General features: G+C 54.7%; 1 protein-coding gene across 4 annotated transcripts in view; it reads left to right on the plus strand.

Annotated features, from left to right (window-relative positions):
• SMARCA4 (SWI/SNF related, matrix associated, actin dependent regulator of chromatin, subfamily a, member 4) overlaps positions 1-25,300 on the plus strand; it is an 87,910-nt gene that overhangs the window by 38,975 nt on the left and 23,635 nt on the right. For 2 of the 4 annotated variants that reach the window (XM_059389037.1, XM_059389036.1), the window contains exons 14-27: positions 1,829-1,950; positions 3,593-3,743; positions 4,482-4,645; positions 9,570-9,636; positions 10,678-10,788; positions 12,341-12,583; positions 14,692-14,805; positions 15,457-15,564; positions 16,569-16,655; positions 17,484-17,530; positions 19,370-19,536; positions 22,171-22,334; positions 24,564-24,791; positions 25,044-25,142. In XM_059389037.1, coding sequence (XP_059245020.1) covers positions 1,829-1,950; positions 3,593-3,743; positions 4,482-4,645; positions 9,570-9,636; positions 10,678-10,788; positions 12,341-12,583; positions 14,692-14,805; positions 15,457-15,564; positions 16,569-16,655; positions 17,484-17,530; positions 19,370-19,536; positions 22,171-22,334; positions 24,564-24,791; positions 25,044-25,142 — 1,872 coding nt within the window. The remainder of the gene's footprint in view (positions 1-1,828; positions 1,951-3,592; positions 3,744-4,481; positions 4,646-9,569; positions 9,637-10,677; positions 10,789-12,340; positions 12,584-14,691; positions 14,806-15,456; positions 15,565-16,568; positions 16,656-17,483; positions 17,531-19,369; positions 19,537-22,170; positions 22,335-24,563; positions 24,792-25,043; positions 25,143-25,300) is intronic. The other 2 variants (XM_059389038.1, XM_059389039.1) reach the window with 1 other exon arrangement.

The following is a 25,300-nucleotide window of genomic DNA, read 5'->3' on the forward strand; positions in this document are numbered from 1 at the left end:
ATCATCTGGGAGCAGAGACAGAGTCGTTTGCTTTTTCCCTGAACACACATCACACTTACCCTTTTTGCCCATCATGCAACGTTTAGTGGAATCCCGTTTCTAACCATGCTGGATTCTGACTCCCACTCGCGGCTGGTTGTTTCGGTGGTGTATCTGTTCGGTAGCATACTTGGGCTGAATATGTGGAAATCTTTCCCCAGTTGTGTCTCTGCTCAGTTTATTGTTCGGTTTTATTCTCATTTTTATTTTTAATCCTGGCTTTCTAGGAAGAGGCCATGTTTCCTTGTAACTTAGTAGCCGTCCAGTGACTGGCCGGTGATTGTGCTCAGATTTCTTGAGCGAGTAAAGCTGCTGCCTCTGGTGGGTCAGTGCGTGTGAAGCTGCGCATTCCAAGTTCAGGCCATTTCCAGGTCTGCCCTGGCTTTCACTTTCTGTGAGGCCCCGTCTCATTTTTCTCTGCGCATGGTAACAGGCTTAGCCGGTCATTTGCTTTCTCAACCAGAGCAAAACTGGGAGAACCTCACTTACACAACAGCAGGGCTGCTGGCTGGTATGGGCCTTGCCCCCTGCTCTGCAGTGACTGGGTCCCCTTCAGCCTCGGCTGCCAGTGCTCCCGCCAGTGCTCCCGGCTTGGCTGTCCTGGGAGAACCTTCGGGATGGAGCGGGGGTAAAGAGGGTTGGAAGCGGTTCTCAGAACGCTACCAGCTCCCACTCTTCTCACTCAAGGTTTAGCAGATTTTCAAGCATCAGTGCTTCTCAGGCTCCTGGAGCTGTCAAAAGGTTGTGCTTTTGCCAGTTTTTGTCCAGCTTCAAGAAGACGTGTGCGTGTGTGTGAGAGAGAGAGAGAGAGAGAGAGAGAGAGTGTTTGTGGACTTCCTTACTCAGACTTAGCCAGAAGTCCTCCCCCTATTTTAATTCCAGATACAGTGATACCAGCTAGGATAAGTTTGTACCAATTACGATTTTTTTTCCCCAAAAAATGTTTGTGCTTTCATTATATGCTGTTCATTATTCCAAATGACTTGTAAAATAATTTTGCATGCTCCGAGGGACATCGCACAGGACTTTGATTGGAATCATTTAGTAGACTAATTACAGATATGTTTTAGTTTTATAGAAATCCCGTCATACATAAAGATAACCTGTTGCTACCTTGTATGATTTACCCAGGAATACAAGAATGGTTTAACATTGAGAAATGTATTTGTGTGCCTTTCAGCAGTTTGCCACACAGAATCCCTTTATCATTCGCTCAGTCAAGGCTGAAAATTCCCTTTAATGAAGAACAACACTTAAATCTAATTTCCAAGTTGATAGAAAACCTTGCAGTAAACTAAGATGGCTGTTCTCACCAATGTTACTTGACATAGTGTAAATGTTTTAACCTTGTTGATATACCAGGAGTCAGTCGAGAGCAGCAAGTACCGAAAATTGGCTCTAAAATGTTTAATACTTAGAAGATCTCCGAGAATCAAATGAAAAACTGCTTTGAGTTGGTCGGGCCAGGAATAAGCATGGCTGTATGCATTTTGTGATGGAGGGAGGCACGGTGCGCAAGGCTCGTGCTGTTAGTAAAAGGAAGACAATCCCCTGAGGTAGCTGTAAAAAGAAGTCTCTGCGTTCCGTGCTAGGAAAGCTAAAAAATCGTAAACTGAGCTATAATGAGAAGAGACCAAGAAGAGGCATGACACATTCCGGGACAGTGGGAGGGCCTGAAAACAGCACTGGATTCCAAAAGTGTGTTCCGATCCTGAGGGCCCTGTGCCTGTCCCTGAGGCGGGGGGTGACCTGAGGTGGCCTGAGGTGACGCGGGCTTGTGTCTCGGTAGGAGGAGGAGGAGGAGCAGCCGCAGCCAGCACAGCCTCCCAACCTGCCTGTTGAGGAGAAGAAGAAGATTCCAGACCCAGACAGCGACGACGTCTCGGAGGTGGACGCCCGGCACATCATCGAGTAAGGCATCCCTCCACAGCCTCTTGCTCTGTCGGCTTCCTTCGGGGCCGAACCAGCGGGCCTGTTGAGCTCTAGGCCTCTCTCTGGACGGTGCACACCCCTGTCCAGCCAGCAGACATTGTGGGGCTGCAGACAGAGTGAATCGATTTACTTCAGATTTCACTGATTTTCATATGTGTCGAATATTCCATTCATCCACATGGTTCATCTTGTGCTTGAGAGAGTTGGGTGTGCAAGGACAGCCACCTCACTCCTGCTCCCTGGGTGCCCTGACCCCAGCCCCTCCCTGGAGCACCGTGTGTCTTCAGAGATGGCCCATGTCCAGAGATACAAGCAAAACGTGTATATGTTTTTCTTTCTACTTGTACATGTGTATCCAGGCACACCTTCCTTCCCCCTGGCTTTTTTCCCTGCAAGTTCTCTCAGAGGTGATGCTGTCTCCACGCGGGGCGTCAACCACATGGCATCGTGGGTTCCGCCGTCACGTATGAGCCTGTCCCTAGTGGCGGACATTCCCGTTAGCTTCTCACTTTTGCTCTTATAAGCACAAGTACAGCTAACGTAGTGACTTCATCGTTGCTTATGGTACGAAGTTAATGGATACTCTTTAAAAGAAGTAGAGGGCTGAGAGTTGTGTACGCTACGGGTAGGAAAGCAGCCCTAGAGCAAGCTCCCAAGAAATAGGGCAAACCCCCCAAACTCACTGGAAGATTCTTAAGACATAAATCCACCAAAATCACAGTACAGCATGAAACAGTATGACATATAGGATCACCTGTATGTCACGTTAATAAAACAAACAGGGGTTTTTTTCTTAATTTTTAAAATTTTATTTATTTGAGAGAGGGAGATAATGAGAGTGAAAGCGTGAGTGGGGAGAGGGAGAAGCAGAGTCCCTGCTGAGCAGGAAGCCCAAAGCGTGGCTCGATCCCAGGACCCCGGAATCAAGACCCAAGCCATAAGCGGACACCCGATGGGCTGAGCCACCCAGGTGCCCCAAAAATGTAGTTAACGTCACTTTTTAAAATAATTCCAGGGGCGCCTGGGTGGCTCAGTCATTAAGCGTCTGCCTTCGGCTCAGGTCGTGAGCTCAGGATCCCAGGATCAAGCCCCATGTTGGACTCCTTGCTCAGCAGGGAGTCTGCTTCTCCCTCTCCCACTCCCCCTGCTTGTGTTCCCTCTCTTGCTGTCTCCCTCTCTCTTGTCAGATAAATAGATAAAATCTTGTAAAAAAAAAAAATTGTGATAAAATAATTCCGGGTAGGATCATGGAATAGCCACAATATATAGGATTCTGGTTTTGTGTGGAGCTGTGCCACGTGCCTTTTCCCTTTATGTCCAGGAATGCGCGGTAGAAAGTGTGGGCTATAGGACCAGCCTCTGGTGGAAAGAAACAGTTTTCTTACAATGTGGCAGCGACCTGACTCCTGTTCTGGGCCGGTGGGGTCGGGACCCGCGCACCCCATTTCGGATTAGTGGTTGCAGCCTGGCCCACCCTCAGACTCTCCGGCTGCGCGGCGGCTTATATGGCTCAGGCCGTGGGTCCCCGGGCAGAAGGGCTACTCGCAGAGGCTTGTGTCAGAAGCATGTGGTCACAGATCGGAGTGGGTGTCCTCACACGGTGCTTCCCTGTCACTCCCAGGAATGCCAAGCAAGATGTGGATGACGAGTACGGCGTGTCCCAGGCCCTCGCTCGGGGCCTGCAGTCCTACTACGCGGTGGCGCACGCGGTCACTGAGCGAGTGGATAAGCAGTCGGCGCTTATGGTCAATGGTGTCCTCAAGCAGTACCAGGTAAGGCCGGTGGGGACGCGGCCGCAGGCGGTGTGGAGGTTCCCTGCTGCGGTGGCTGCTGAAGCCACATTCCAGTCTCTCTGTCTGGACACTCGCTCTTCCCCTCTGAACCTCCAGTTCCCCATCGGGGACGCAGGGGCCTGATCGGTTAGCTTCACCTCCGGGAGATGAAATTGTGCGGTCGATCAGCATCTGCTGGGCGCTTAATGTATGCAGGCCGAACAGGAGGCTGCTGCCTGTTGGCTTCTCATCCCTCAGTGACCTTAGTCAGCAGGTGCTTCCATCTCTGAGTTTGGTTGGGGTGGAGGATGATGAGGAACGGGGAGGTGCAGCGATTCCCCAAAATAACCGCTCAGGCCTGGGCGCACAGGTACGCGGTGCATGGTTCCCGGAGCCCTGCCGTGTGTGGCACTGAGACTGGGGAGTGAGATGTCCAGAGCCTGCTTCCAGGTGCCCCTTCTAGGTAGAAACTTAGCTGTTCGGATATGTCCCAGAAAAAGAGATTGGACCCTCTGTCACCAGCGCAGCAGCCCAGTGGTTCCGTAGGAGTGATTCCGTAGGGTGAGACCAAGAAGCCAAGGAGTGGGCTGCTGGAGAGCAAGATGCCAGCACTGCTGACGGCTGCAGGTGGTTCCCTGGGCCAACCGCGCGCCTGGCCGCGCTGGTCTCTGCAGTGTGGACCGTGCTCTCAAGCCCAGCGAGGGCTTCAGTCCTGGCCGCTCACCTCTCTCCTTGTAGATCAAGGGCTTGGAGTGGCTGGTGTCCCTGTACAACAACAACCTGAACGGCATCCTGGCCGACGAGATGGGCCTGGGCAAGACCATCCAGACCATCGCTCTCATCACGTACCTCATGGAGCACAAGCGGATCAACGGACCCTTTCTCATCATAGTACCTCTCTCGTAAGTGCTCTCGCCCGGGGGGTGGTCCAGGAGTGTCCAGTGGGGAGGCCCTCCCTGTTGCTCGGGTTCACCTCATTAGCTCTTTAAAGACCCCCATCTCCAAATACAGCCCCATCCTGTGGGGGCTTGCGGTTACACGACTCAACCCCTGGCATCCTGCCTCTGGTCTCAGGCAGCGGGACAGGAGAAGGGCAGGTGAGGGAGTGCCCCCCCATCATCCCTGTTGGGGCAGCTCTCGCAACATGACCTTGAGGTTCCCCTCAAGGGACACCCCCCCCCCCCCCGACCAGCACATTCCATACAGGGTGTCTCAGGAGCCAGACAAGCTCCCACGAGCAGAGTGGAGCCCTAGCCATTTGAAGAAATACCCAGAACTCTTATTCTCTGGGGCACTGAGCTGTGTGGTCCCCATCCCACCCTTGCCCCGCAATCCTGACGCTTAGTGAGATGGGCAGTGGGGCCTCTGTGAGGGGAAATGGTAGCTACTGGCTCCCTCCTCTGGGTAGGCAGCTCCCAGGGGGCCAGGATGGACCAGCCAAGCCGGGCATCCCTCTTCCTAGCTCAGCACTGCCACAACATGGTTCACCTGCCTCAGAGTTTTTCTAGAAGTCCTGGGGCTGGCTCATGGGCCCACCTCAGGTTTCACATCATGCATGAAACCAGTCACAGGCCTGGGGTACGGTCTACCCTGATGGGGCCAGGCCTCTGTAGTCTGCACTTGGCCTGGCCCTGGAGGGACTTCCGACCCCCACCTTTGGCCAGCACTCATCAGCAACTACTTTATCCTCGAATCAGCTGTCCAGGGGAGGAACAGGGAGCTAAGTGCTTATACCCTGATCCCACAGGAAATAAGATGGCCAGGACCCCAGAGCCCATACAGCCATGCTGGGGGGTCCCAGATCTCTCCCAGAATTTACTTGGAGAAGTTTATTTCTTCCTTCTGCCTTCTCCTCCTCGTGGTCCTGTAAATTTGGCTGCCCTGCTAGGAACAGATCCGCATGAAGAGATCTGTTTGCACATTGTGACAGAAGGTCCCAGCCTGAGGACAGATGGCCTTGCTGCCTTCTCCCTCATACTCAGACCCAGCTTCCCAGCTTTCTGCTGTGCTTCCCTGTGCACTGTCCGCGAGCCCACCAGTGACTAATGTCCCCCCTTAGCTCCGGCGCCCCCTCCTGAAGCGTGAAGTCTGACATGATTTCCACCAGAACAGTTCACTCCATGCTATCCTACAGTGTGGGTGTTTTGTTTATGACTTCTTGTTTTGAAATTATTTCGCTCATAAACAATTATAAAAATAGAATCAAGATTTCCTGCATTCCTTTTTATCAGCTTTCCCTGTCATTCCTAATTCCAGGACCATTATAAAGACAACTGGTCTCCGGACGCCTGGGTAGCTCAGTTGGTTAAGCAGCTGCCTTCGGCTCAGGTCATGATCCCAGTGTCCTGGGATCGAGTCCCACATCGGGTTCCTTGCTCGGCAGGGAGTCTGCTTCTCCCTCTGCCTCTGCCTGCCATTCTGTCTGCCTGTGTTCGCTCTCTCCCTCTCTCTCTGACAAATAAATAAAAAAATCTTTAAAAAAAAAAAAAAAGACAACTGGTCTCCATTAGTGGTATGCCTGTCAGTTTCCCCATGTAATCTTAGGAGTTTTCCTTTGTAATTTGTACGTTTCGGCTGGCGAGGCACTTAGAGACCACGGAAAGGTCCCGTTTCTCATCATACTTTCCCCAGAGATTTCCATGTCTGTCAGATGAGTCTGGCTTGAGACGCTCTTCCCCTATGGGAAGGGCCAGTCGTGGCTTTCTTTCTATTGTTCCTCCCACATGTATGGGAGAACCACTCTCAGGAAGAACTGTGCCTTCTCCGGGTATTAATTTTAATTTATGTAACTCTCTTTGAAGTGGCAGAATGGACACATTCATAATTTTGTTGCTTATCCGAGATCTGGCCCGGGGACACTCTTCAGGTTGGTTTCCTGGTTCCACATCCCAGTCATTGTATTGTGGTGGTTTGCTTTAGAATAGTTTGAGCTTTACCGGAAAGCTGCAGAGATACTCCCGAGGGCTCCATGCGCCCTCCCCCAGGTCCCCTATCGATAACATCTCACATGACTGTGGGACATTTGTCACAACTCAGGAACCAGCGGGCACATTACCGTTAACTAAGCTCCAGACTTGAATCAGTGTTCACTGCTTTTCTCCCAACATCCCTTTGCCATGCCAGGATCCCGTACGGCCTTCAGTCTTCTCGTAGCTGTTGCCCTCTGTGGTCTGCAAGTGCTCCTTGCTTTCCATGTTTTTGTTAACCTTGGTGGCTTTGAGGAGGATGAGTCAGATGTCCCTCAGTCTGGGTCCATCCGGTGATTTTCTCTGCTTGGATAGGATAGGGCGTAAGGGCCAAAGAACACGGGGCTGAAGGGCCCGTGTCGTCATTTCCAGGGTCAGTGCTGTCCATGTGCCTTATTCTGGTGATGTTGACCTTGAGCACGTGGTTGAGGTTTGCCCGTGCGGTTACTCTTTCTCCTCCTTCGATACACTGTTGAGGAGCAGTCCCCAAGCTCAGCCCCCACGTGAGCGGGCAGTTGAGCTCTACCTCCTTGAGGGGCAAATAGCTGTGTAAATCCTTCAGGATTCTTCTGTAGAGAAGATAGATTTCTTTTACCCATATGTTAATTTAGTCATTTATGTCCGTGGTGACTCATGGGTACTTATTTTATACTTTGGTCTGCATACCGCTATTAGTTCATCCTGTTCTCGAATCATTCCAGCGTTTGCCATGGAGAGCTTTTAGGTGGCTACTCTGTCCCTTTGACATGGCCCCATTGTTGTGGGGTTTTGAGACACGCCTTTGTATTTTGGCACCCAAAGATGCTCCCAGCTCGACTTGTATACCTGTCTGAGGCCCAGAATCAGGCATTTCTCTGAGAAGCTGTGGTCTCTGTTCTTAGAGAACAGTATTAGAAACCAAGAGCTGGGCGCTGGGGGTGCCCCTTGCTTCTGATCTTACTGGCAGGCCCTGTCAGTGGATGGCACTAGGAAATAGACGGATGTGTTTACCTAATGGGATTTGTGTCTAGTGGTGCCAACAGCTGTCTCTGACTCAGCTAGAACCGGAGAGCTCCTTCTAGCTTCTCTTTTTCTTTGTTCATGCACAGTGTTTATGTTCGGCTGCGTGTGCATATGCAGCACTTTCTAAACAGTTAATCCGTGCAAAACAAATTTACCAATTAGAGTACAGTGTTTGGATCCAGTTTGCTTTGTCTTTTGGCACAGTTTCCAGTCAAAATACCTTTTCCCAAGATTATTTAGATTGGCTTCAGTGTGTTGATTTTCAGGCCTTTTTACACCCATGTTCCACCTGGACAAGGGTCTGGGCCATCGAATGACACCCCTTCCAGGCCAGAAGAGCTCCTTTGGCCCGAGGGAGCATTTAAGATGGCGAGGATTCAGCTTCCCATCCATCTGTTCAGACGATCACCCGTCCACCATGAGTTTGCTTGTCCTGCCTCCCGCTAGACTCTGACTCCCAGCCTAGCTCCTCAGTCTCCCCCGCCCCTGACTCTCTCGCTCTTCTCCCCTCCTGCTACAGACGTTCCTCACACTTCACATTTTGGCCCTCAGCTTCTTTCTTGGTGCCCTGTCTGCCCTTGCTCTGTACAATAGAATCCAGGGTAATCTTTCTGACCATTGGTAATACCTCATCTGATGCAGGCCCAGGGGCTCCAAGATGCCAGGACCCAGGCTTCTAGAGATTTCTGCTCAGTCACCCTTAATTATGACTTTTGCCTTTCACCTTCTTACCTCATGGTTGCAATATGGCTGCACTGCCTCCATCATTTCATCTACGTTCCCAGGTTGGTAGACAAGGCAAAGAGCAGCTGGTTCTCCCTTCTCTCCACCCTCCTTTGAGAGTTCCCCCCGCCCCCACTTTCACCCCAGCAACTTGAGCTTTATCTCACTGGCTCCAGTGACGTTCCAGCTGGTTGCCCCAGCTTCTGAAGAGCCTGAGAGCTAGGGGCTTAAGGTGAAGACAGCACCACCCTCAGTGGAACTTCTTGCTGCAGGGAGCTGGGTGAGCCACGAGCAGTCTCTGCCACTAGGCCTTTGAGTCCTGTCTTTACAAACTACCCAGACTAGACTTTTTGAGTAAGTTCCCTTTCTTACCGAAAACTGAATATCCCAGTTTTTCTCAGGGAACTCACTCTCTGGGAAGTTGGCCTTGTTGTTGTCACCCTCACCCAAGGCTCTCTCTCTTGTCCAGGTGAATTGTTTCCCATCTGCCTTCCACCTTCCACATGCCTGCCCGTTTCTCTCTGTCCTGCTCCTCCTAGCCTTGCTTGTCCCGTGGAGGCGGATGAAAGTCCGTGCTCCCACCCTGCACGCAGTCTTCTGGCCCTCCACCTGAGCCCAGCGTGCTCTCACCATCTCCACTGGCTCTCACCAGGCAAGAGCCTGCAGTGGCTGGCCATTTTCATTGCCAGGTGGCACAGAGAACTTGCGGTGTCTCCCGTGCTCCCCGATATCCCCAGCAGACCCTCTAGCACGGCTCGAGCCTAAAATGAGGCACTGTGAGTCCGCAGATTTCCCAGCAGCAGGTCCACAGCGCACGGTGTGTTCTCAGAGGGGCCTGGGACCCTACAGCAGTGACAGGGCTGGTCGTCCAGGTTCAGCCCCTGGGTCTGGCCTTCTGCAGCCACCTGGCTCCTGCCACCTTAGCGGCAGCTGCCCCTGTACCTGCTGCCGCATCTCTGTGTCCCTGGTCCTCTCACCCAGGGTGTGACACCCCCCCTTCCCCTAGATGGTCAGTTACTCGGCCGGCTCTGAGCGTCACGGCCACATCGGCCTCGTGCCCCAGTGGACGTTGGCGTAGACAGGAGCTATTGATGAAGGAGTTAGAACCTGACTGTCCCTTCCTTGTTTCCGTCAGCACGCTGTCAAACTGGGCATACGAATTTGACAAGTGGGCCCCCTCTGTGGTGAAGGTGTCCTACAAGGTAGGTCACAGCCTAAAGGGATGGACATGCGTGAGGGCGGGGTGGGAGTGGGAGGTACCGATGAGCCAGGAGGGAGTCCACTTCCGGGAGTGCTGGGCGCACATGCACACGTTTTCCTGTGTTGTATTCATGGGGTCGTGCTCTCCGTGCGGGGTGTGGATCATTCATTTATTTCCGAGTAATGCGTTTGTAAATGGGGCCACGCAGTCAATTAGTGGAATCTGGTGACATCAGCGCTTTCACTGGAAGATTTCATTATTGTGCTCGGAGCTTCGTTAAAACTCATTCCTGTAGGATGCCTGCCTGTATTCTGTAGGACAGGGGACTTGTGGGCCATACCTAGATCGATTCACTCCATGAGGCAGAGACCCATTGTGCATCTTACCTTAGGGAAACAGAGGCAGAAGGGGCAGCCCTCATGCAGTCAGGTTGTGTCCCTGCCTTCCAGGCTCCTGGGTGCAGGCTTTCACCCTGTGCTGTGAGGCTGTCCGCCACATGATGGGGAGGAGGGGGTCCTGACACCGGGAACGGTGTGTGCAGGGAGAACTCAGTGCATTCAAGGAGCCAAGGAGAGTTCTGCCGGCAAGAGCTTTATGGGACGCACTGAAATTCAGTCAGTCTGGAATGTGAGCCTGGAGAAAGCACTGGGTTTATAGAGCCTGGGGCCCTGGTCACGTGGGTCAGGAGTTTGGAGCTGGGGAGGGTCGGGCAGGTTTGCTAACTGGGGAGAAGCTAGAGCCACATCAGGGACGGGTCTGCCGGGCTGCGCTCGCATGGGAAGCCAGGAGGCAGCACGCTGGTGTCCAGCTAGGAGGCCTGGGAAGAGGACGAAGCCCAGAGACCAGGGCGGGTGTGGAGCAGACAGCAAGCTTCCCCAAGGCTCTGGGCTGCCCGTGGCCCACATGCCTTTCTCCTCTCCCTGCAGTTGCCACTCTGCATGGCGGGCTTGGAGGACAGGCCCTGCAGCCTTGCCTAGCATCTTGCCACGGCAGCCACCGTGGCCCCGGGAGGCTAAGACATCTTGCATTCTCTCCCTCACAGGGTTCTCCAGCAGCCAGACGTGCTTTCGTCCCCCAGCTCCGAAGTGGCAAGTTCAATGTCTTGCTGACGACTTACGAGTACATCATTAAGGATAAGCATATCCTTGCGAAGGTAGTGTGTCCCTGTGTAAAACACAGAAGGCCCCCCGTGCTCACATGCTGTCAGTGAACACGTGAGCCAGAGTTAGCCTGCGTGTGTCACACGGACCATCTCCTCAGAGCTTCTGCCCAATTGCTTCGTCACATTCAGTGTCTCCCGACCCGTCAGCCCTACCGTTGTTGTTCCTGGCAGGGTTACAGTGAGGCCAACGTGGTCTCTGCCTGACCCTAGTCAGGGACGGCCCTTCATCCCTGCTAGCCGTGCCACCCCCACCACAGCCCTCAGGACACCAGCCCGCCGAGCAGGTGTGATTTCGGCATTCAGAGCCGAGACTCTGAGGCCCTTTGTGTTCTGTCTGCCTTGAGCTCCTGGGCTGGCACGCATTTGGTGGGGCTTATGCAGGCCTAGGAACCTGCTAATGGGCATAGGTGTGGAGTCAGATGATCAGTGAATCACTGAGACCATGCCTTGACCCAGATGTAAGACAGGCAAGCTTCCTGGCCTGCAGAAAGGCTGAAGATGACGCGTCTGTGTGACCGCTAACCATCGGGTAGAGAGCAGGTCAAGGGATCGTTTTCTGACCCAGGGCTGGAAGTGTTCACAAGTCATCTCTGGGGCTTGGTCACTGTGATGATTTGGGGTGCTTCATCTCGATCTCTAAGCTTAAAGATAGAAACAGAGGCTTGTGGTGTGGGTACACCCCTCTGACTTGTGGCAAGGCCTGGCCCATCCCCAGCCCAAGAACGAGGCTCTGAAAATCCTTATCTGACAACGTCATTAGTGAATGTCAAGGCCAAGAGACGGCGATTCCTTGTGGGAGATGGTTGTCTTGTTCTTGCCTTGGTCAGCTCAGCCCTTTTCACCCTGGGCGTCTGACACATGCACTGCCTCACTCAGGCCTCACTATGCCCACAGATGGTGGAAACTGAGGCCCAGAGCAGTTCGGTGGCTCATCGTGGGGTTCTACAGACCTAAACTATGCTTCAGGCCTGGGGTTCCCACCTGCTTACTCACCCTCCCTCTGAGGCTCGACCTTGAGCCCCGTGTCTGTCGGTCCTATAGCCACCAGCAGGCTCTGGGCACGGCCCCCGCCCTTGGGGCTCACAGCCCGAATTTACCTGTGCTGCTCCTCTTTGGAGGCACAGCCTGATGCTTGGAAAATGTACCCGCTCTGAGCCATATTCCCTGTAGATCTCCCCCCCAAACACCCAGGGCCCTGTCTAATCAGTGGGGCAGGGGGTTACTTGGAGGATTTTTCTGTGCTACGTACAAACACAGGGAATTTGGGGGGAAAGCAGAGTGCGGTTCTGCAGCTTGCAGTGTTCACCTGATAGCAGGTCAAGGGCCTGTCTCCCGTGTGTCTGTCTGCACCCCACGCTTCATAGAGGCAGTGTCATATAGCTGTCAGCTGGTGAGCCAGTCCCTTTTGTCAGGGGACCTTGTCAGGCTCTGGTTCTTCACCTGAATATGCGATTCTATCTGGAGACTTGCCTGGTGCGGGGGGAAGTTCCAGCCACGGTGGAGGCCGCCCTGCCCCTCTGACCACTTGCTCTTGGCCCCGCAGATCCGTTGGAAGTACATGATCGTTGATGAAGGCCACCGAATGAAAAATCATCACTGCAAGCTGACGCAGGTCCTCAACACTCACTACGTGGCCCCTCGCCGCCTGCTGCTGACGGGCACACCGCTGCAGAACAAGCTCCCCGAACTCTGGGCGCTCCTCAACTTCCTGCTGCCCACCATCTTCAAGAGCTGCAGCACCTTCGAGCAGTGGTTCAACGCGCCCTTCGCCATGACTGGAGAAAAGGTGCGTGTGTGGCAGGCTGCATGCGGGGACAGGGCGCCGTGGCTGGGGCCGTGCGGAGAGGAACTTCCCACGGGCACGAGGCTAGGCTCAGCAGCTGCTCACGGGTGTCCGCTGAGGGCCTGGGGCCGAAGGCCATGTGTTCGTGGAGCAAGGCCGCCTTTGCCCTGAGACTGATGGGCACAGATCAAGAGAGTGGACTCTGGGGAGTCTTTCGGGGCTTCCCTGACCCGGTGCCTCAGGCCCAGGGAGGGCACAGCCGGGAATCTGGCTCTGAGGTAGCTGTGGGGCTGGGGCCGAAGGCCATGTGTTCGTGGAGCAAGGCCGCCTTTGCCCTGAGACTGATGGGCACAGATCAAGAGAGTGAACTCTGGGGAGTCTTTCAGGGCTTCCCTGACCCGGTGCCTCAGGCCCAAGGAGGGCACAGCCGGGAATCTGGCTCTGAGGTAGCTGTGGGGCTGGCAGGGCATAGCTGGGGGCCCCTAGGGTCCTGTGGGTCCCTCTAGAGAGTTCACATTTCACGCTAACGGCAGGAAGCTCAGAAAGTTTCCATCAGGGGAGCAACATGGTCAGCTTCCGTAGATTTTGTTTTTAAAAAGCGCTGTGACCAGTGTCTCTCAATGTCTGTCTGGCCGTGGGTGGCATCGTCAGCCTGAAAGCTGGACTACGGTGCATGTGCCATCGGGGGCCTGGTCTTTGTCCGCTTGAGGAGGGCCCCAAGCCGGCTCCCATTGTGAGCCTCCTGTGCTGCTGGGGTTTGAGGGGGATTTGTGGGCAGCTCGTGTTTTCTGTGGAAGGAGGCTGAGGGGCTGGAGCCTGTGGCTGAGGAACTGGGCGCACTTGCCGAGGTTGAGGGTAGCCGAGGAGCGCCACTGCCCACGGTGGCTGGGCTCCCCGGGGCTGCCGCTCCCTGGCCCAGGCAGCTGGTTCCTGACTGTCAGGTCCCCTGCAGGCAGGTCCAGGCCAGCTGGGGCCACCTTACCGTCATCCAAGAGGTACCCAGTCCTTGGCCCCTGTGGAGACAGGAGCCCTCCCGAAGGAGAAAGCTTGGCTTTTCCAAGAGTCTCCAAAGAGGCGCTCCCAGTGTTCCGACTTCAAGGAGCCTTGACGGAGCAAATGTTCTTATTTTGTTTACTTTGAAGTTTAGGAAAAGTTCAAAAGTTCTACTGAGAGGTGATCAGGGGACCCAGGGAAGATAAGTTTAAGTGTGGTCTGTTTGACTTTTCTTTAAAGATTTTTATTTATTTATTTGAGAGAGAGACAGTGGGAGAGAACATGAGCAAGGAGAAGGTCAGAGGGAGAAGCAGACTCCCCATGGAGCTGGGAGCCTGATGCGGGACTCGATCCCGGGACTCCGGGACCATGACCTGAGCCGAAGGCAGTCGTCCAACCAACTGAGCCACCCAGGCGTCCCTGTTTGACTTTTCTTTAACTTTTAAAAGTTGAACTTCGTGGCAGAGTATTCGATGCCTTGGGAGAGCAGCATTTCTTGCGCTCTGTCCTGCCAGGCTGAAAGGAGAGGATTTGGGGCTCCAGCGACCACCTCCACGACAACCACCCGTTTCACACGGTGGTTCTTTTTTTAAGATTTTATTTATTCATTTGACAGAGATAGCACAAATAGGCAGAGCGGTAGGCAGAGGGAGAGGGGGAAGCAGGGAGCCTGATGCGGGGCTTGATCCCAGGACCCTGGGATGATGACCTGAGCCGAAGGCAGAGGCTTAACCCACTGAACCCCCAAGCGCCTCAACCCAGTAGTTCTGTGAACGTGGAGCTCTCCACCTTCCGATTGGATATGTTGGCAGGTTTCCAGACACATGAGATTATATCACTCTTGGGGAAACAACCAAGTATCCTGTGTGTTTCTTTTCATGAGGCCTGTGGGACCTGGTTCCCTGGAGCCTTGGTTTCTATCTCCTAAGAATTCTGTGGAAGGTTCCAGGTCCTTGCAGTTGTCCACAGGAAGAGGGCGCCCCACCAAGGCCCATAAAGCGTAAGGCAGTCTGAAACGGAGGCGCTGAGGGCAGGACGACTCCAGATGACCCTCCTTCGCGTCCCCGGCTCCTTCCTTTGGAGGTAACCTTGGTTTGCTTGTCTCGTGGGGGTGCCAGGTGGACCTGAACGAGGAGGAGACGATTCTCATCATCCGTCGTCTCCACAAAGTGCTGCGGCCCTTCCTGCTCCGGCGGCTGAAGAAGGAAGTCGAAGCCCAGTTGCCTGAGAAGGTAATGGACAGTTCTGAGCGGACAGTTGCGGTGTCGTGCCCGGGGCTTTCCCGGGGTGGGCCCTGTCCGGCGGCGCTGCAGCGGCCCTGGGTGTGTTCTCTCGTGGCCCTGGTCTTGCTTCACTTGGTCGTGTCCGTGTGACATGAGGATGGCCACTCTCGCCCTGGCTCTGTAACATGGAGACAGGTGTGTCTGAGATCGGGGGGGTCCCATCCCACTGCACCCTCAGTGCTTAGCGGCTGTGGGCTGCTCGTGGGCCCGCTCACACCCAGGATGGCTCTGGCTGCTCGCTCTGGGTCCTAGTCCCCTGGCTGTCCCACCAGGCACCCTCTCCTCTCCCCCGACTCGGGCAGGCAGTACTTGCCCTTGGCTCCCAGCAGGCGGGAGAGGAGTTTTGGGAAGGTAGCCAGGTTGCCCCTTTGGGGCCAGGACATCCCCTCCAGGCTTCTCTGTCCCAGTGCACCTCCCGTAGCCTGCTGCCCCTAGTCCCCCTGCGGAGGGGGCTCCTTACCGTCCTCTCTGGTGCCCTCCTCCAAGTCCTATCCTGGGGTCCCGGGTCCTTCTGAGAGGCTCAGAGACCAGACATGGGCACGGGCTGGGCATTCGGCTCAGAGAGTCTCTGGTCTCACTGGTGACACGTGGCCCCTTTAGGTGGAATACGTCATCAAGTGTGACATGTCTGCGCTCCAGCGTGTGCTCTACCGGCACATGCAGGCCAAGGGGGTGCTGCTCACCGACGGCTCCGAGAAGGACAAGAAGGTTAGCCGTGGGCCCCCCCTTTCCCCATCCAAATGTCCAAGGCTGGGGCTGGGGCTCGAGCACTCTGTCACCTGCAGGGCCTTCCGCCTCCTTGGAGTTGACTGTGGAGCTTAGGGCCTGATCTGGTGGTGATCACAAGGGCCTCAGCCGTAATTCAGTCACAGCTGGGGGGGAACAGCCTCGTTCAGTAAGGCTGACGGGTCAGGGGCTGGTGGCTTATCTCCAGGGAGTCCCCCAAGACCCTCCCAGTCTGTCACTCCCCGGTGTTCTCTGCTTATGAAATGCTGGCCTCCTGCAGGTGCATCCGTCCGTAGGGCGGAGGCCAGCATGAACCCGGCAGAGTTAGAATGTTCTCTGGAGCCTCACCATCCTGGCTCAACAGCCATGCCCCTAAGCCCCTTCACCTTGTTACTTAGTGAGCTTGAGGTGATGTGCGGTGAGGACTGGGCGGGCTGCCATCTCCTGGGACCGCTCTGAGGTCGCAGACCCCTCCCTCCCCAGCTCACCTCATCGAGACAGAGATAGCCTCCCGGGTCCCTTGATTCTGCGTCCCATGCTTCAGGCTCGGCCCCGCCTCCCCATGTCTTCCTCTCCCTGTGTTCTTCGGGCCCTTTCTCACCTGAGGGTGCAGCAGCATGTTTCCTGGGTTACTTCTCAGCCTGCAGCCAGCACCCGCCCCCGCACCCTTCCTTCTCTCTGTAGCCAGAAATCTTAAGTCGTTGTGGCCCATCTGGCTGCGGCCCCCCCAGGGACTCCCCACAATGCCCGCCACCAAGGCAGATGCTGGTCTTTCCCTTCGGTCCTGCCACCCGCTCTCGTGTGCCAGACGGTCTCTGCTCCCCGCAGATCTGGCCTTGAGCTCTCTGTGCCGCCACAGCGGCCAGCCCCTTGCTCCCAGTTACCTGCCCTGGAGCGGCTCCGTTCTGCATCCCCCCCCTCCCCCTGCACCCCAGCCCTGGCCTGGGGACGGGACCCAGTGCGGAGCCTCTCTTCTGCCTCCGCAGGGCAAGGGCGGCACCAAGACCCTGATGAACACCATCATGCAGCTGCGGAAGATCTGCAACCACCCGTACATGTTCCAGCACATCGAGGTGAGGCCCGGGGCCGGGGCCGGGGCCGCAGGCCCTCCCATCTCCCGCAGGCGTCTGTCCCTGACGGATGGGCTCTGCAAAGCTAGTGGCTTTTTCCCTGAGGGCTTTTTAAAAAATGCTTTTTTAATACTTTAAATAGGTAATATGTAGTTAGTGTTTCACTGTTGATTTCCTGTTTGTAAGTGCTCCTTGTAAAGAACCTGAACTTAGTGGGGAAATACACAGTAGAAATGAAAGCTCCAGAAAGTCTGCCCTCAGAGAGCCGCGGTCGACACTCAGAGACCCTTCTTTGGGGCTTTTTGTCCCCACCTGATAAGGTCCCACTGTCTCTGCTGCATGGCGCGCTGGCTCTTCCTGCTCAGGGCCGTGGGGGTCTCTTCCTGGTTTGAAGCTCGAGAGCATTCTTCCATGTCAGGAAGTTTCTGGGTCAGAACTTTTTTGGGCCACGATACCCTTTGAGAGTCTGGATGCTTGCTTCTGAACTGCACAATTATGTCTTGACTTTCTGGTGTGAAGTCTCGGGATCTCTGCAAATCCCCTGACATCCCTGGGCTTTCATCCCGCCACCGCCAGGATGGTCTCAGGCCCACACTGCCCCCGTGTACTCATTTGGGTGGTTACCAGTGTCCTGTCATGATTGACTTTTCTTGGCGGGTGAAGCCCCAGAGAAGGGAGGTGGGCGGGATAGAAAAGCCCTGTGCAGCACCTGTGTGGGGCCTCCGAGCCACATCAGAGCCCCTGTGGGTCACTGAGCACCAGCGTGGGGGCTCAGAGGTGTGGGACTAGGTGGCCTCTTCCTGTGCTGACCAATCTCTTATTCTGTTGCAGGAGTCCTTCTCCGAGCACTTGGGGTTTACCGGTGGCATTGTGCAAGGGTGAGAAGCTTCCCCGTGAAGGGGGTGGGCACGCTGTCCATGTGAAGGTCTTTTTCACTTTTTTTCTTTTCTTTCTTTTTTTTTTTTAAGATTTTATTTATTTACTTGACAGAGATCACAAATAGAGGCAGGTAGAGAGAGCAGGGGAAGCAGGCTCCCTGTTGTGCAGAGAGCCCGATGCGGGGCTTGATCCCAGGACCCTGAGATCATGACCTGAGCCGAAGGCAGAGGCTTAACCCACTGAGCCACCCAGGCACCCCTCTTTTTCACTTCTTGAGTGGCTTTATTGCTCTCATGACATTTGTCCAATTTCAGAGAGGCTATAGTCATGTCAGAAAATTTAGGAAATAGAGATATACCCGAAGAAAGGACTAATATAGAAATCCTCCATTAATCTTGAGAGCCAGAGCTGGCTGCCAGGCCCCACGGAGCCACATCTGGGCTCTATGATTCGTGACAGCTGTATTATTTTATTTTTTATTTTCTTTAACGATTTTATATATGTATTTGACAGGTAGAGATCACAAGTAGAAGAAAGGCAGGCGGGGGCGAGAGACGGGAAGCAGGCTCCCTGCTGAGCAGAGAGCCCAATGTGGAGCTCCATCCCAGCACCCTGAGATCATGACCTGAGCCAAAGGCAGAGGCTTAATCGACTGAGCCACCCAGTTGCCCTGTGACAGCCTTTTTAACCGCTCTGGGCCTCAACTCTGTCTGCTAAGAGAGATGCTATTTGATCCACCTTGTTATTGGGGTTTTTTTTCCCAGCATTTTTTTTTTTTTTTTTTTTTTTAGATTTTATTTGTTAGAGAGAGAGTGTGTGTGTGTGTGAGCGTGCACAAGCAGGGGGAGGGGCAGAGAGAGAAGGGTTCTGGGATCATGACTTAACCAAACGCAGGCACATAACTAACTGAGCCACTTAGCATTGATGATGCAACCTAGGCTTCACTCGGCTCTGGTGTTGGACGAGGGTACCCTGTCGAAGTTTCATCACTGCAGTCTTGCTCTAGAGCTGAGGCCAGCAGCAGTTCTCTGAGCTAGTAAACGGTTTTGAAGAACAGGGGCACCAAATAAAAGATCAAAAAAGTTCTTTTGCTCTGTATTTTTTTTTTTTAAAGATTTTATTTATTTAACAGAGAGAGATCACAAGTGGGCAGAGAGGCAGGCAGAGAGAGAGAAAGGGGGAAGCAGGCTCCCTGCTGAGCACATAGCCAGATATGGGACTCGATCCCAGGACCCTGAGATCATGACCTGAGTCGAAGGCAGAGGCTTAACCCACTGAGCCACACAGGCGCCCCTGCTCTATATTTTTCATTCCAAGTTGCATAATGGGGGCTTCTGGATCTGAGTTCAAGTCCTGGCCCCCAGCATATCGGCCGCTATGTCACACGGTACCCCCTCAGCCCGTCTGCTAGGCTGTCAGCTGGGGCTTGTTGACCAGAGGGAATGAGAGAAGCTGCAGTGGCCCTTAAAACTGCGTGGGGTGCGGTGTGGGCCCTCCAGCATGAGCCTCTGCTCCTGGAGTTCCTCCCGTGGGCTAGGGAGGAGGCCCCACTTCCTGTTGTCCCAGCATGCTTCCCGATAGCATCTCTTCTCATTCTTAGAAGTATCTGAGTTGGATGATAATCATGTGCTCACCCTTGACCGAGTATGGCCTTGAGCGTATTTGATTTGGGTTGAAATGGCTTTGCTGGAATTTCATGGAGGTCAGAGGGTCAGCCTGGGAGAACCGCGCCGTTGACCTCCATGTTGAGAGCCTGGAGAGGGGAGGTGCGCTTCCGCCTCTGCCTGTCTGCCAAGGGCCGTCACTAACGTGTTCTTCCCTTGCCCCCTGCTCACCAGGCTGGACCTGTACCGAGCCTCGGGGAAGTTTGAGCTGCTCGATAGGATCCTTCCCAAACTCCGTGCCACTAGCCACAAAGTGCTGCTGTTCTGTCAGATGACCTCCCTCATGACGATCATGGAAGATTATTTTGCGTATCGCGGCTTTAAATACCTCAGGCTTGATGGTGAGTATGAGCAGGAGAGATGTTTGTGGAGGGACAGGTTTATGCACGGTTGCCAAAGCTACTGGCCAGTGTCGCCTCCTTTGCAAGGCCGTGCAAGGCCCGGAAACTGGGTCGAGCATCCAGAGTGAACCTAGCACATTCAGTGAAACAGGCTTACAGGACTAGGAGGGAGGGCTCTGCAAGCGTCGTGGCTGGATCCAAGCCTGTGGCCTAGAAGAGCTTCCAGCCTGGATCCGACACCCCCGTCTCCTAAACATGAGGCTGACAGTGTTTGTACTACAGCTCTGGGTCCAGTGGTTGTCCTCTTTTAGTGGGAGCTGGCAGAAGTCCACATCCTGTGGACATCAGGGACAAGTATAGTGAGTCCCCGGGTTATTCTTGCTTCAGGTACAGCTGGACCCAGGAGTCTCGAGGACAGTGCTGTGGCTTTTCTTGGCTCCGCTGTCCTCCATCTTGGCTTAATACTCAGGCAAGCTGTCCAGGCTCCCTTTATACTTTTTCTGTGTTCCCAACTACAGCCCACCTTCTCCCCCAGAAGTCCAGGGGCTGGCTCTCTCTAGGTTGATGGGAGCCATGTGCCTTTCTTTCCACTGCCAGGTGGTTGTAGAGCTGTCACTGGCCAGGGCTGGAGCTGTAATCGGGTTTGTCCATGGCCGAATCGTGTGCACGGAGGGTAGTGGGGCGGGGGAGAGGGGAGCTGGTGACACAGGATGACAGCAGGCTCTCCTGGGAACAGTGCTTAGCTGCGACTCCCATGCTCTCCTGGGAAGTTGTGTGTCTCTGGCTTTATCCCAGCATGCGGGAGCCCCAGGGAGAAGGTTGCTGAGTGAGATGGTTGACAGCATGTGGGACACATGCTCTGACACATGTCGACTGACCAGGGAGGCCCTGGAGGAAGTCCATGCTCTGTCCAACTGCAAGAGTGCCCGGATGCCCCAGGAGCGAGCTTGGGAGCTTCTGGCTCGAACACAGTTCACTTGGTGGCTCCTTTCTTACAGCTCCTCTGAGCTTTTTTTTTTTTTTTTTTTTTTTTTTTTTAAGATTTTATTTATTTATTTAACAGAGATCACAAGTAGGCAGAGAGGCAGTTAGAGAGTGGGGGAAATAGGCTCCCTGCTGAGCAGAGAGCCTGATGCCGGGCTCGATCCCAGGACCCTGAGATCATGACCGGAGCCGAAGGCAGAGGCTTTAAGCCACTGAGCCACCCAGGCGCCCCATCTCTGAGCTCTTATTGAAGCTCATCGCCAAGTGCATTTCCCTGGCAGGATGCCCCAGACCTCTGCGCCCTCATTTGTCTTGCTGTGCATCTGGTGGAACTGTGGTTTCACAAACTACAGACCTGTGGTTGCTGGGCTGATCGCCCGTCAGTCTCTGGCCTCCCTACCCTCACCCGCAGCCGGCCCTTTGTGTCTGTCTTGCCATCTGTCCTCCTGGTCTTGGAGTTCCATCTGGGGCAACCTTTATAAGCACAAATGACATGTGTGTCTTGCTATGTTCCTGCCTCCTCCTGGGGCCTCCTTCCCAAGGCTTGGAGACTGAAAACTGCCCCCCTGCTAGCAGGGTGGCCGGACCTCTCCAGCCGCCTCGCCCATTCTTCAGGGGCCGGGCCGCGTGCACACTGGGTCTTGTCTGTCACCATGCCAGCCCTCAGGAGAGGCTGTAGGTGGAGACTGTGTTCCCCCGTAGCAGGGGTTCATTTGCCCCTTCTCTTTCCTTGTTCTCCATGGTGAGAAGCCTTTTGTCTACTTAGCCACAGCTACACAGTACACACGTGGGCACAGACCAGCTCTGGCAAAGAATAGACAGGGTAGGGGCTTAGCAGCATGTTGTGAGATGGAACCTACCAGTGTCAAAGCGGTGAGATTGAAGGTGTGGGCTGGGCCTGGGGGCAGCGGGCCCTTTGCCATGGGCCTGCCCCTTCCCTGCCCCAGCCAGGCCCTGTGGGCATCGGGCCTCTGTGCTGTGCAGCGTGATGGCTGGGCAGGTGGCTGGAAGCATTTAATCTTCATTTCATCACCAAAAATGACTCCTGATTTTGCCAAAGGCACCTTTGGTCTGAGCTGGCAGCCACCCACGGGTTTTGTGTGCTCCTCTGGTGCTCACGGGGCTGTGGATCATGTCCTGACTGGTCACGTGAGAGTCCCCGTGGCTCCATGAAGAGGGGAAACCACTGCTGCTCGCAGGGCAGAGTCCGTATGGTGAGGCACCTGTGTGCTCGCCTGCAGAAGCCTCTGGGGATAGAGAAACCCCCTGCCGTGGGATGGAGGCACGTGCCAGCCTCCCAGCTAGTCCCTCATTCCAGGCCCTGTGCCCCGGCACCCATCCTGTGTCATGCCCACATTGGGCCCATTTGACTCCAAGGTGATGCGGTGGCCTGTAGGGGCTCCTTTCCACCTCCTGGGGTGGGAGGAGTGGCGTCCACGTGTTTGCATCTTAAACCTGAACAGCTCTCGTGTCACCGCTCGGGCACGCGTGTGGAGCAATCATGGAGTTGGCCCCGGAGGCCTCTGTGGGATGTGTTCACGTGCTGTCCCCGCTCTATGGAGCCGCTGTTCCTCTGTGCCTCCTCGCCATTGCTCCCCACCCCACCCTGCGTGGTGCCCCCACTCACAGCCTTGTCCCTGCGCCCCTTAGGAACGACAAAAGCGGAGGACCGGGGCATGCTGCTGAAAACCTTCAATGAGCCGGGCTCCGAGTACTTCATCTTCCTGCTCAGCACCCGCGCCGGGGGGCTCGGGCTCAACCTCCAGTCGGCCGACACTGTGATCATCTTCGACAGCGACTGGAACCCCCACCAGGTGAGGCTGGACTGGCCCCAAGTGGGGCAGGGACTCGAGGCTCCCTGGAGACCCTCTTCCATCCTGGGTACCTGGTGGCACCCACGGCGCCTGAGGCCTTTGTAGAAAAGCCCTGAAAGTATTCATTTTTCTTTATTTTTTAAAACATCTCTTTTTGCTTTGATTATGAAAAATACATACTCCGTTCCTGTTTTTTTAAAAGTCCTCATTTTATTTAAATATGTAAAGTGGAAAATGCCCTTATCTTACCAGCCGTCAGTGATTTTCAGTTTTCGGGATCCAAGCCTTCCAGGTTGCATCCTGTGTGAGTTCTCACACACTTGTGCTTTTAGAAACAACTGGGGTGTGTATGTACGCTGCTGCCCTGGTTTTGTATCTGTGTGCCCTCTCCGGGGCTCCATGCCAGTAGCTTCAGAGAACTGGTATTTGGTAGGTACAACAATTTTTTTTTTTTTAATTTTATTTATTTATTTGACAGAGATCACAAGTAGGCATAGAAGCAGGCGGGGGGCGGGGACAGGCTCCCCACTGAGCAGAGAGCCCGCTGCAGGGCTCAATCCCAGGACCCCAGGATCATGACCTGAGTGAAAGGCAGAGGCTTTAACCCACTGAGCCACCCAGATGCCCCGGTACGGCAATTTTTAAGGGAGGTTTTAACTTTTCCTGATGTCTTATTGTAAAAGTAGTAGACTTTTTTAATGCAAATATCAGTAACTCAAAATAACAAACTAAAGAGTCCATTTTCCCCCTCCCACCAATCCCGCTCTTTCTGACCACGTGCTATCGTGTACCTATATGTACACACATGTGTTTTGGTTTTGACAGAAACATGGTGGGTTCTAGCACGTGTTCTTCCCTAGAGCAGCTGCTTTGTTTCTCCTCTCCGGGCAAGCGCACTGCAACTCCACACAGGCATGTCCTCAGCTGCCAGGTGTCCGGACATATGGTGGCCTTAAGGCTTGACTCTGACTGCACTTGGCAGACGTCTGGGTTTTGTTGCTCAGCGTGACCACTTAGGGAGTCCCTTGTCCCCCTTTTGGAGTGTTGGGACAGGACTCACTGACCAGGCAGCCCCGAGAGGTGGGGGTTGCTTGGCCCATGGGCATGTCCTCTGCTCATTCAGGTCACCTCTGCCTGAGTGGCTTCCAGGAGGCTGCCCCAGGTTTCCCTCCCACTACAGAGTATAAGCCCGTCTTTCCCTGCAGCCTGGAGGCACTAGTACACGGTGTGAACTGTAGCCCATCCGTTGGGTGGAGACTCAGGCTGGTTACTAGTGTCCCTTTCTGTCATCAGCCTGGGGTGTAGTTCTCACCAAGACCTCTGTGACCAGCCAGTTTCCTGAGATGTGATTGTGGTGTGCTACCCCCAGTAGTAGGCAGACAGTGGACAGGGGTTCCCTGGAGCCCGATAGCCCGTGCTTGGAAGCACCGCCAGGAAGCGTGCCGGCCGAACTCGGAGTTCAGCTGTAGACACAAGGCATTCCTGGCCCCCCACCTGACCCCTGGGTGTGAATCTTGACTGTAGGCCCCCACTGCTACTGGTCCAGATGTGGGGTTTCATGCGAGTCCTCCTGGTTCGGAGCTGCAGTGATGATGCAGCCGGTGTCGGCAGCCACGGCTACCATGTGATCGGAGCTTGTTGTGCTGCACACTCTGGGCTGAGTGTCCAATGCCGTTTAGTTCTTCGTCCCTCGCAATCACCAGAAGGGTCTGTGTAAACAGAGTGAGTCCTGAGTCTCATAGAGGTTGGACCTCAGCTTGGGCCGCAAAGCAGGGAAGGAGGAGGGCCTACAACCAAACCAGGCATTTCCAAAAAGCTGCCCAGCTTCTTAACCATTCCATGAACGATTCCCTTAACCATGATATGGCCTTCCCAAGCGTGGGGCCTCCTGGAGTGGGTGAGAGGTCCCATGTAGCTGTGACACAAGCTCCTTGGGAACATAATCGCCCAGGACTTGCCCTCCAAATTGTACCATGCCCTGGAGTACCTAGAGAATCCTGTAAGATGGGAAGGGACAGTCCTCGGGGATCGTCAATCTGGCACAGGCTGCAGGATGTGTTCCTGGGCTCCCCGCTCGAGAAGCTGCTGGTCGGGGCAGCAGAAGGGCCTAGCAGGAGAAAGCAGGCACACAAGAAAAAGAAGGCCTTTCTAGACAGCACCGCGAGGTGTTGGCTGTCTCTTAGACCTCCGCAGAGCTGGATTGGGACTGACCTGCCTCTCTTCTTCTAGGACCTGCAAGCCCAGGACCGCGCCCACCGCATCGGGCAGCAGAACGAGGTGCGGGTGCTCCGTCTGTGCACGGTCAACAGCGTAGAGGAGAAGATTCTGGCCGCGGCCAAGTACAAGCTCAATGTTGACCAGAAGGTGATCCAGGCTGGCATGTTCGACCAGAAGTCCTCCAGCCATGAGAGGCGTGCCTTCCTGCAGGCCATCCTCGAGCACGAGGAGCAGGACGAGGTGAGGGCAGCGCCGGCCCCGACCCCCTCCCCGGCGTGAGTGGTGGACGCATGAGCGGCTTTTCATTTTTGTTTTTTTACCTTTTTTGCACTCTTATTTTTTTTGCATCCCTTTGGAGTAAAGGGAGTGTGGGCTGAAAGGAAAGAGGATGAGTACTTGCTTTTTCTTTGAAGTGGTTTTTTTTTTCTAAACTGCTGGTGAAAGACGCCGGATTGACAGCCCTGGAGACTGAAGTCCTCTATTTATCCACAGAGCAGACACTGCAGCACGGGCAGCGGCAGTGCCAGCTTCGCCCACACTGCCCCTCCGCCAGCGGGCGTCAACCCCGACTTGGAGGAGCCACCTCTAAAGGTGAGAGGGGTAGTTCAGTCTCCACGCCCATTCAATCCTCGGCTTCTCGGCTGAGACGGCCAGCAAGGGCCCTGATCCCACGGAGCGTGCGTGTGCGTGTGCGTGTGTGCCTCTCGCTGCCGTGTGGGTCCCCATCCACCGCAGCCGGACAGGGACCG

Source organism: Mustela nigripes, chromosome 2 (genome assembly GCF_022355385.1).
Source record: "Mustela nigripes isolate SB6536 chromosome 2, MUSNIG.SB6536, whole genome shotgun sequence".
NCBI classification, from domain to species: Eukaryota; Metazoa; Chordata; class Mammalia; order Carnivora; family Mustelidae; genus Mustela; species Mustela nigripes.